The sequence below is a fragment of the Dendrobates tinctorius genome, unplaced genomic scaffold (genome assembly GCF_039654945.1).
Source record: "Dendrobates tinctorius isolate UK_male_01 unplaced genomic scaffold, ASM3965494v1 ptg000071l, whole genome shotgun sequence".
NCBI classification, from domain to species: domain Eukaryota; kingdom Metazoa; phylum Chordata; class Amphibia; order Anura; family Dendrobatidae; genus Dendrobates; species Dendrobates tinctorius.
Genome location: NW_027361739.1, coordinates 5,526,599 through 5,538,913, shown reverse-complemented (window position 1 = coordinate 5,538,913; position 12,315 = coordinate 5,526,599). Strand labels below are relative to the sequence as shown.

Genomic DNA, 12,315 nt, shown 5'->3' with positions numbered 1-12,315 from the left:
GAGACTATTTGGATTAATTCTGTGGAGATCGATGGAGTACTTGTTATTTCAGGTGCATCCATCATTTATATACTTTTTCTTTAAAAGGAATCTGTCATGAAGTAGGGGTTAAAACACAGATTTCAACAATGTGCCACTTACCAAGCTGTGTGCTGTTGTTTACATACAGTGAAGGCATTATCACTAGGACATTATTATTGCTGTGACTAGCTGACCTGTGAGTCCTGGTCCAACTCCGCCCCCTCTTGTGATAAGCAGCTCACTGTCAATAGACTATGCTCACAGAAAGCTGTGGTGTGGGTGAGGGCAGCTTTCTCAGCTCTGCTTAGTACTACATCTAAGAAGTCTGATTGAGTCACAACTGCTGCACCCAGCAAACTAAGAGATATATCACTTGGATCAGGGTCTCTGTCCCTAAATCATGCTACTTTCAGATGAGGTAGCAAAAACCTGCTGACAGATTCCCGTTAAAGAGGATTTATCAATTGCCATAAATATGTACTTTTTTTCCCTGGTGTAAATGACTGTTTTATGGAATCTGGCACTGTTTATTTTTTGGTTTCATTCCGTTCCCTTTGTATAATCTAGTCTTTTAACCAAATTGGTGTGGTCATCAAGAAGATTCCCATAGGGAAGAATTGTGGATTACAATCACTTGGCTAAAAATACTAACTTTAGATACAAAGAAGAAGGGCCATATCTCAGGTATGGAGAAGCCCAGAAGCAAAATAAAAACAGTGACAGATTCAGGACAAAAAGTGACTTTTACACCAGGTAAAAAAAATACATGGCAAGTAATGGGTCCTTTTTTTTAACAAATTGGGTTTCCAAGTCCTGTGGATTTACATTAGGAAATCTAAATCTAAAAGACTGGGTTGACTAGTCAACGGCAGGATTCTCTCAACACTGCCCAACTGCATAGACAATGCCTTTTGCAGATTATTTGCTTCTGTCCTGTTTCTGGTATATGAGCCCTTTCGATAATATTTTATGATAGGCACATTGTACCATTATCCTTTTTGCAGTCATTTACAAATCTTACCAGAAATTTTCAAATCAAACCGTTTGAGTTTCAGCCACCCTACAATGATTGTAAAGTGAGAGTATAACGAAGTGTGGCACAATAACAGAGCAGTTACTGGAGAAGACTATGAGAACATGCTCTCTTACAGTCTGACAGCTCACAGGATGCCCATAAATCCTATGATGAGGCGACACAGGACATGTATGAAGTTGCACCCTGTACTAATGGGTTATCTTCACCTCTGTTTACTCCTCATGTTTTATTGTGAGCATGTTTTCATGGAGAAACACAAGTGAATATACCGTAACTTTATGTAAAGAACTTTTATTGTGCTTTTTGTAGCTACAGAAAAATGCTTTAAATTCCTAACATTTCATTTTTGCTGTCTATCCTGTTGTATCTTCCCACAGACATTCATTGTCTTGAATAAGAGCAAAGCAATATTTCGGTTCACTGCCACCAAAGCGATGTACCTACTGGACCCTTTCAATCTATTAAGAAGAGGAGCTATAAAAGTGCTGATCCACTCATATCCTTTATAAAATAAATTATTATTATTTATTATTATTATTATACATTTATATAGCGCCATTTATTCCATGGAGCTTTACATGTGAAAAAGGAAATATAGACAAGTACAATAAACATGTGTAAGACAAGGAACACACAAGTACAGGAGAGAGGACCCTGCCTGCGAGGGCTCACAGTCTACAGGGATGGGTGAGGATATGGGTCGCCCTCCCAGGGCTGTGGGGTACTCGGTACCGGGCCCGATGAGCTTCAATGGGAGATGTCACGGCAGTTGGGACCTGGCCCGTGGCCCTGGGCGCCCATTGTAAAAGGGGAATGTTCAGTATGTTTATGATGGTAAGAGTTTGTGAATGAATGAGTTGTGACGCCACCTCTGGTGTTCAGCAATGAAGATGTTAAGTCGACGCTGCAGACAGATCCTCTGGGACAGATGGTGTGGTGCAGCAATGATGTTATAGCCCTCCACAGGCAGGGCTGTAGTCTCAGGGCAGAGTAGGTGAGGTGACACGTAGATGGTGTAGTGTCAGGCACAGGGGGATGTAGCAGTGCCGAGCAGGTTGATGCAGGAATAAGTGGAGGACACCAGGGCATGTAGTTCCAAAGCTTTACTCAGTCTGTTGTGGTACAAGGGCCCGCATCGGTGCTGTGTCCTCCGGGTCAGGAGCTCAGCCAACTTCCAGGCCAGATGAAGTACTCCTTTCCAACACTCCGCCAACATGTGCCTTTTCTGAACATCTCCCTTATTGCGCCTTTAGTGAAGTACTCACAGTACTGAGTTACACTGGAGTTCCTCCTGTCAGATGTTCCTATGAACTTTACTTGTACGGCAGACAGCTGTAGCCTGCTTCGGGGACTCCTTACTACCTAGTCCCGGCTCACTCATGTGACTGTTGTACCCCCCCAAGTCTTGTGTGGGAATAAAGTGGTGACAACTTCTATTCCTCCGGTGTCTGCTGCAGGACCATTAGTATCCATGCAACCTCGGGGATTGGACCCCGGCCTAGCGCATAGAACTTGGGAAGGGTTCTCTTCTAACCCTAATCCTTAGTTCTCTTCTTCTCCTCACTTTCCGTACTAATCCTTTCCTTCTTATGGAGAGTCAGGCTTTCTATCAATGTTCCTTTCCTGTGCCAGCGGACCCAGGTCACTGAGGTCGGCTGCAGCACTTCCTTCCATCCATCCCACTCCGGGGATCTCCTCTCACAGACTCCTGTGACAGACTGACCCAATCCTACACTCTTCCCGCTCTTTTAGTGCAAACTAAACTCCACCCGCCTCCCAGCACGCTTCGTGTTCCAAGCAGGGAGCCACCAAAGTGTGCTTTGCTACACTACTATGTTGTGTGGGATGCAGGTATTGGAGTGTGGTCAGGTGTCTCCACCTTACCTGGATGGTGGGGTACCACACCTGAGGAGGAGGTGCAGTACCTCTGTGGCGACTGAACCCTCAGGGGTGCCACAGATACACTAGGAGAGGATAGAGCTGGTCGCGCGGTGGTTCAGTAACCGGAGGATCATTGCAGGCTGTAGGCTTGTCGGAACAGGTGGGTCTTCAGGTTCTTTTTGAAGGTTTCTGTTATTGGTGAGAGTCTGATGTGTTGCGGCAGGGAGTTCCAGAGTATGGGGCACGGGAGAAGTCTTCTATGCGGTTGTGGGAAGAAGAGATGAGGGGGGAGTAGAGAAGGAGATCTTGAGAGGTACCCGCACGCAACCTTCGATTCTATCGGGAGACCATGTCACAGATGTATGGAGGAGACAGGTTGTGGATGGCTTTGTATGTCATGGTTAGGGTTTTGAACTGGAGCCTCTGGGCAAGAGGAAGCCAGTGAAGGGCCTGGCATAGGGGGGAGGCTGGGGAATAGCGGGGGGACAGGTGGATTAGTCGGGCAGCAGAGTGTAGGATGGACTGGAGTGGTACCAGAGTGCTGGAGGGGAGGCCAGAGAGTAGGAGGTTGCAGTAGTCGAGGCGGGAGATAAGGATATGCACTAGTGTTTTGTGGTTTCATGGTTGAGGAATGCGTGGATCCGGGAAATATTTTTGAGTTTGAGGCGGCAGGAGGAGGGAAGGGCTTTGATATGTGGTTTGAAAGAGAGGGTAGAGTCAAGGATCACCCCAAGGCACCGAGCGTGCGGGACTGGGGAAAGCGAGCAGCCATAGACACTGATGGATAGGTCTAGTGGAGGGGTAGAGTGAGATGGGAAAAAGATGATGAATTCTGTTTTGTCCATGTTCAGGTTGAGAAAGCGAGTAGAAATGAAGGCTGAAATAGCAGACAGACATTTTGGTCAGTAAGGAGGTGAGGTCAGGTCCAGATAGGTAGATCTGCGTGTCATCAGCGTAGAGGTGATACTGCAAGCCATGGGATTCTATGAGATGTCCCAGGCCGAAGGTGTAGATGGAGAAGATTAGGGGTCCTAGGACTGAGCCTTGAGGAACACCGACAGACAGGGGGCGAGGTGAGGAGGTGGTGTGTGAGAGGGAGACACTAAATGTTTGGTCTGTTAGGTATGATGAGATCCAGGATAGGGCCAAGTCTGTGATGCCAAGAGATAAGAGAATCTGTAGCAGGAGGGAATGGTCCACGGTGTCGAAGGCAGAAGACAGGTCCAGGAGAAGGAGGACAGAGTAGTGTCGCTTGCTCTTGGCGGTTAGTAGGCCGTTAGTGACTTTAGTTAGAGCAGTTTCACTTGAGTGATGCGGTCGGAAGCCAGATTGTAACCGGTCAAAGAGGGAACAGGAGGAGAGGTGGGAGGACAGTTCAAGATATACATGATGTTCCAGTAGTTTTGAGGCGTAAGGGATTTGAGGTATCGGGCGATAGTTAGACACAGAGGATGGGTCGAGGGAGGGCTTTTTGAGGATGGGTGTGATTGAGGCTTGTTTGAAGGATAAGGGAAAGACACCATTTGTAAGTGAAAGGTTGAAAAGGTGGGTTAGGGTTGGGATGAAGACTGTGGCAAAGTTAGGGATGAGGTGGCATGCGAGCAGGTCAAGCGCGCAAGTGGTGAGCTGTGATCTTGACAGGAGGGTGGAGAGCTGATCTTCTGTCATGGTAGAGAAGCTAGTTTTGGAAGAACAAGGCTGAGTGGCTAAGAGGGGCATTGGGGGCTGCAGGCCAAAGCTTTCTCTGATCGTATTGATTTTCTGCTTAAAGAAGGAGGCAAAGTCTTCAGCAGAAATGAGAGGAGAGGTAGGAGGTGCTGTGGGATGGAGTAGAGAATTGAAAGTGTTGAAAAGCTGTTTAGGGTTGTGAGACAGGGAGGATTTGAGAGATGCAAAGTAAGTTTGTTTTGCGGCAGAGAGTGTATACTTGAAGTTGACAAGGGACTGCTTGTATGTGTTGAAGTGCTCGGTAGAAAGGGTTCTCTTCCATCTCCGCTCAGTGGCCCTGGAAACCCGTCTCAGTTCTTTGGTCAGGCTGGTCAGCCAGGGCTGCCTGTTAATTGTATGAGTTTTGCTCTGCGTGAGGGGGGCGGCCGAATCAAGTGTTGCTGTTATTCTGGTGTTATAAAAAGTGGCAGCAGCATCTGTGTCATGAAGGGAAGCTATGTGTGTGAGAGGGAGAAGGGACTCAGAGAGTGATTGTAAATTGATGTGTTTGAGATTTCTGAGAGGGTGAGTGAGTTTGTGGAGTGGAGGTTGCGCAGTAGGGGAGGAGTGGGAAGAGAATGTCAGTAGGTTGTGGTCAGACAGGGGGAGGGGTGAGTTAGTGAGATTAGTGAGGCAACAGAGACGGGTGAAGATAAGGTCCAGCGTGTGACCATCTTTGTGAGTGGCTGCAGAGGACCATTGAGTGAGGCCAAAGGAGGCAGTCAGTGATAAAAGTTTAAAGGCAGCCAAGGTGGAAGTGTCAATGGGGATGTTGAAATTGCCCATGATGATGGTGGGGATGTCAGCAGAGAGGAAATGGAGTAGCCATACTGTGTCCACATACATTTTTCCCATCGCTACTCATACTGTGTCCACATACATTTACCCGTTGCTCCCCATACTGTCTGCACCCATCCCCCATACTGTTTCCTCATACATGCCCTCATACATATATACTCTTCATTTTGTGTCCTCAACTCTCCCCAAATCTCCCCACACACATTAAATCCCTCCATCCCCACTCCAAATCCCCCCACACACATTAAATCCCCATGCCAAATCCCACACACACATTATGTACCCCCATCCCCACTCCAAATCTCCCCACACATTAAATAACCCCCATCCCCACTCTAAATTCCTCCCACAAGTTAAATAACCCCCATCCCTCTCCAAATCTCTCCACACATTAAATAACCCCCATGCCCACTCTAAATCCCCTCATACATAAAGTACCCCTCATCCCTACTCCAAATCCCCCACACATTAAATAACCCCATCCCTACTCCAAATCTCCCCACACATTATATAACCCCCATCCCCACTCCAAATCTCCCCACACATTAAATAACCCCCTTCCCCACTCCAAATCCCCCCATACATTAAGTATCCCCCATCCCCATGCCAAATCCCACACATATTACGTACCCCCTGTCCCTACTCCAAATCCCTCACACACATTAAATAACTCCCCATCCCCACTCCAAATCTCCCCAACACAATAACCCCCATCCCCACTCCAAATCACCCCACAAAATGACCCCATCCCCATTTCAAATTCCCCACACATTAAATCCCCCATCCCCACTCCAAATCCCCCCACACATTAAATAAACCCCCATTGAAACTCCAAATCCCCACACACACTAAATAACACCCCATCTCCTCTCCAAATCTCCCCACACATTAAATAACCCCCATCCCCACTCTAAATCCCCACACACATAAAGTACCCCTCATCCCTACTCCGCATCCCCCTCACATTAAATAACCCCATCCCTACTCCAAATCTCCCCACACATTACATAACCCCGATCCCTACTCCAAATCCCCCCACACATTAAATAACCCCCTTTCTCCACTCCAAATCCCCCATACATTAAGTATCCCCCATCCCCACTCCAAATCCCCCAACACATTAAATAACCCCATCCCTACTCCAAATCTCCCCACATTAAGTTTCCCCATCCCCACTCCAAATCTCCCCAACACAATAACGACCCATCCCCACTCCAAATCCCACCACACGTTAAGTATCCCCCATCCCCACTCCAAATCTCCCCACACATTAAATCCCCCAATCCCCACTCCAAATCCCCCCACACAATAAGTGCCTCCATCCCACTCCAAATCCCCCCCACACATTAAATCTCCCCACACATTAAATAACCCCCATTCCCACTCTAAATCCCCCCACACATTCAATAACCCCCCATCCACACACTAAATCCCCACACACATTATGTACACCACCACTCCAAATCCCCCCACACATTATGTACACCCCCCACTCCAAATCACCCCACACATTATGTACACCTCCCACACCAAATCCCCCACACATTATGTGTTGGCATATGCAACAGAAATGGACTTAGGCTAAGTGCACACGTGGCAGAAAATTTCTGCTCAAAAACCTGACTCCCTTCCCAGAAACCGTGCCTTTTTTGTCTTCGCGTTTTCGTCGCGGATTTGATGCGTTTTTTTCCGGCACGTTTTCAAAACGCATTGAACTAGCCAGAAACGCGGAAAAATCCGCGAAATTAATAAGCATGCTGCGTTTTTTACCGCGATGCGTTTTTTTCGCGATAAAAAACCCATCAATATGCACAAAAAGTGCAAAATGCATAGAAATTAATGGGAAGCTTATTTTTAGCGGTTTTATTGGCAAAACCGCTAAAACAACGCTGTGTTTGAACACAGCCTTATTGTTTATGTAAAGGAGGACTTTACACTAGCCTGACAGCAGATGGCGATAGTGTGAAGTTATATGTTTTCTGTATTGTGGGGAGGGAAGCTCTCTTGTTGTTGTTATTTTTTACTTTCGCTTTGACTGTGTTATGCCAGCAGCATGGGCTGTGTGCTTCTGAATTCCTTTCTCATGTTTACCCATAAGAAGTAAATGCTGTTTACTCATGATAACTTGCTCAGTGAAGTTCTCCTGTGTACTGGTGGATTCTCAAAAGATGCACTCTACTACATTATGTACACCCCCCCACTCCAAATCACCCCACACATTATGTACACCTCCCACTCCAAATCCCCCCACACATTATGTACTCCCCCTACTCCAAATCCCCCCACACATTATGTACTCCCCCCACTCCAAATCCTCCCACACTTTATGTACTCCCCCCACTCCAAATCCCCCCACACATTATTTACTCCCCCCACACATTATGTACTCCCCCATCTCCCATCTTTGGTAGTTTTTTCAGCTCCACAGTGGAGCACTGACTTACCACCAGTGTTCGCTTTGGGCGCCGATGAGTGATGTCAGCAGCGTGATCACATGACCTGATCACGCTGCTGACGTCGCTCTGACCCAGCAGTCAGAGTTTCAATTGTACTGATGTCTGTATAGACGCCAGTAAAAATGATCCCTGGGAGCCGGCGCTCTGCAGCTTCTCTGTGCCGGCTGTCAGCTTGACAGGCAGCACAGAGAACGGCCGACTCCCAGCCCGGGGGGCGGCAGAATACAGCCGCCAGGGGAGACAGTGCGGATCGCCGTATTAGGCGGCCCGACTGCACCCCCCTGCTGGCTGCACTCAGAGCACATGCCCCGGCTCCCCCCCTAGATACGCCTCTGAGTGTACCTGTCGGTGTGAAGGACCTGAAGCACGTGACCACTGGGGGAGTGGCCGGGGCCAGAGCCAGACGCCGAGTAGTGACGGTGACCAGCGAAGTCGGAGAGTAGTCAGGACGTGCCAAAGTCAAGCCAGGAGGTCGGAGTAGTGCCAAAGGATGAGACACAGGGTTGTCAGGACGTGGCTAGAAGTCAGGAAACCTAAGATATCGGAGAAGTACCAATGGGTCAGACAGGAGGAAGGTCAGAATATAAAGCCGGGGTCAGAACCAGAAACAGACAATCAGCACAGAATCACAAGGCAATACTCAGAATGGGAGGACAGATTGGGTCAAACACTTGAAGGCAGAAACGGACAAAGCAGTATGCAAGCACACCAGGGGTCAGCTACTCTGCCAGGAATGAATGTATCACTGACAAGGAACCCCTGGGAGGGGCAGTTTCTTATAGCCCTCCTGGAATCAAAGGGAGGCCACTCAAAATTAGCCCTGCGAGGATGGGAAAGGAGATCCCATCCACAATCATGACAGTAGATTTATATATTTGTAACAGTATTAGAAAACACACAGCGGACTTGAAAAATTATTTCTTTGGCCTAGAAATGGCAACTAGATGGCTGATGACAATTATTTATTTCCCAGACTATTAAAAAGCACACAGCGGTCCTGAAAAATAATTTCTTTGGCCTACTAATGGCAATGTGACGACTGACGCCAATTATTTATTTGACAGACTAATAGAAAATATAGATTGGCTTAACGGAACACTATTCCCACATGCGGGGTGATGGAGAGTACACACCACAGCTTCAAATAACAGTGCTCCCACAGGCGGTGGTGCACAGTACACACAGCGGCTTAAAGAACAGTATTCCCACAGGCAGAAGGTACAGCGCATAGTACACACAGCGACTTAAAGGAACAGTACTCCCACAGTCAGGGGATGCAGAGTACACCACAGAGAATTTTAGGACAGTACTACCACAGATATGGGCTGCAGAGTACATACAGTGTTTTTTTGCAGTGTGCGCAGTCAGATTCTGTCCCTTACTCCAACTGTGTTCTATTCCTACACTAATAAGAGCTTTAAGGCGGTGGCACTATTGATCCAGCCTTTATAAAGGCTGGGTCACATGGTGCACCCGTCAATCACAAATATGCCAATACTTGGCATGACTGTAATGGCTCTGGAAGTGCCCTGTCTAAAAGCATGTCGATTGGCTGTGCTGCAGTGTTTTAACAAGCTTTATTGGACTGGCGAACCCGAAAAGGAAACTGGACGTACAGTAAAATGTCTTTGTTTGGAGTTCAGTAACTGGACACTAGCTGTCCGGTACGGACCCCGAACTTTCTCAGTAGGGTTCGCTCATCCCTAGTTATATACTTAAGTTTCAAGAAGACAGGCATTTTAAGGTTTGTCTGAGATTGCATGCTACTGTTTAGCTTACCAGAAATAGTGGTACCAGTGTCTATGTCAGGTATTGCAGATTTATTTGTATGTGTCTGAGCTGTGATGTCAGGTACAGCCCATGGACAAGAGCAATATAGGACCTGTATAGTGCTGAGAGCATTGTTCATGTTTTAGCAAAAAAAAATTGCACTATTTATTGGTTTATTTTCCTTAACCCATCTTCACAGTTTTCAGTTTTTTTATAATGATAACAATTTTAGCAAACTGTGTTTTCATGACCATGAATGACCCGCCACCTTGGGCCAAAAATGTGGAGTAAGTAACATTTATCTACTATGCTTACATTCAGCCAACCCTATTGGGCCATTTTCATATTATGAAGTGAGGGCTTATCACCAGGATACACCATTACTCTATAAGCAGTGTGGTTTTTACCTTCGGGACCCCACTGAATCCAAGAATACATGAACCACAATGCTGATTCAGCACTCCGTCCCCTTTACTATATTTACCTTCCACTTGTCCAAACACACTGATTTTGATGTCATCAACCAACCTTCTAATGTGTATGGAGGCCTCTTGACTGTCCACTGCTTGGGTGACATAAGGATAAGCCAACAGAAATGTAATCACTTAATCCTTTTATTCGGTGGTGAGATAATAAGTTATCAGAGGAGTGTTAAAGAACACATTACAGCTTGGCCCAGTCTAGTATTCCTGCATATATAGGAGTTGGGAAAGACAGCAGCCAGCAGAACATTAGTTAGGTCTACAATTATCTAACGTGTATGACCAGTATTAGGAATGGTGAGGATCTCAGAGGTAGGACACCAAATGATAATAAAGGGATGGCATGTCCTATGTCATTGCTTTATGAGATAGAAATATTGCTCTAATTGATATGCAACATGGGTGGTATAAAAGGACATATAACGTCACTTCTGAAGAGGGTGCCATTCACCCTGATGACTAGGGCACTCTGTTTTTGTACCCCACACTTTAATTTGTGTGCTGCCACAAATGGTGCCTGCATAGCGTGAGCATCCTATTACAATGCTGTTTGGGTACTGTAATCAGGCACTGATTCAGGATGTCAATGGATTGATATGCATAGGGAACCATACAACCTAAGGCCAGTATTGATTAGATGACTGAGTATTTAGAGGAAGTCATTGCATCCCATGCTTGTGGTATTGGGGGCTCTTTGAACCCTGACAACTGTTTTTCTTCACATAGACAAATGGAAATGGAATCCTGTTTCATATGGAAGCAGAGGCACATAGATTTACATTGGGTTAGTCTAGGTTCCATTTTTTTATTTTTAAAACAGAAGAAAAAGAACTGCATGCAAGAATATGTGCACACGACATCTGCTGGGATCTGCCTGAAAAGGCGCCCCTTATATCGAGAAAAATACACAGCAATGTCAAAACCACGTGCGAATTAGCAACGTGGACATGTGAACTGAGTCTAGGGTGTCTGACTAATGTGTACAGTAATTAACGGGAAACCTATTTTCTTTATCTGTGTCATTCTAGGTACACATTCACAGGCATTTACACTTTTGAGTCTTTGATAAAGATCTTTTCCCGAGGGTTTTGCATCGACAGTTTTACATTCCTCAGGGATCCATGGAACTGGCTGGATTTCTGTGTCATTGTAATGGCGTAAGTGGAAGGTAGACACTGTTGTGGTCACTAACTTGCTTACCTGGATTAATAAAGTTACTGCTTGGCTAATAATTAACAAAAACTAATTACTCTCTGTTAATATTTTAATGTATTAGTATTGTTGCTTTTGCATCCAATATACTGTTTTGTAATATCATTTTGGTATTATAAGAACTAAACACAAATACTGATAATACTTAAAGAGATGTATGTAAGCAAAGGTCGCTATCAAACTTACTAATGTTTTTTATTTAAAAATTTTATTTTTTAATTTTTGTACAAATCAATAAAATCAATCATTATCAGATCTCAAGAGTTTGAGAATAATTTACAATCTTATAGTATAAGCTAGTTATAAACTATGAAGTCATTTAAATGGGTTGTCGTGAACTTTGACATTAATAGCCTATCTTTAGGATAAGTCATCAGTGTCTGATTGGTGGGCATGACGTGCAACACCCTGCACCCCTGCCAAACAGCTGTTCCCAGTGTTGCTGGAACTGCTCAGCTCTGTCGATGGAAAAGTCACCACGGTTGCATCCTGCACATTTACCACCTATTGATTTGAATAAGGGTATATATTCAATATCCAGCTACAGCCACTGTACAGTTGACGGAGCTGTGCAGCTCAATAACTGAGCAGTTCCAGCTGCAGCCGACAACGGGAAGAGCTGATAGGTAGGGTTACTCGTTGTTGCAGCCCCCCGATCAGACATTGATGACCTATCTGTCGCACAGGGAAGGACAGACTAAAGCCCCCGTCTCACATAGCGAGATCGCTAGCGAGATCGCTGTTGCGTCACCGATCTCACTGCGTGTGACACATAGCAGCAGTCGGGCCCCTGCAGTGATGTCGCTGATTGTGCTCAAACTTCCTGGGACATTTTTTGATCCCTGGTGTCCCGCTGGCCAGCATGCATCGCTGTGTTTGACAGGGACAACGACGAACGACCTCAATACTACAGGTGTGAGAGACAGGGTCCCAACAACCGTCGTATCGTTCT

General features: G+C 46.0%; 1 protein-coding gene across 1 annotated transcript in view; it reads left to right on the top strand.

Annotated features, from left to right (window-relative positions):
• The window catches only part of SCN4A (sodium voltage-gated channel alpha subunit 4), a 177,115-nt gene that overhangs the window by 68,946 nt on the left and 95,854 nt on the right, over positions 1-12,315 (top strand). The window contains exons 3-5 of the mRNA XM_073582357.1: positions 1,435-1,554; positions 9,868-9,956; positions 11,180-11,308. Of these exons, the coding sequence (XP_073438458.1) occupies positions 1,435-1,554; positions 9,868-9,956; positions 11,180-11,308 (338 nt within the window). The remainder of the gene's footprint in view (positions 1-1,434; positions 1,555-9,867; positions 9,957-11,179; positions 11,309-12,315) is intronic.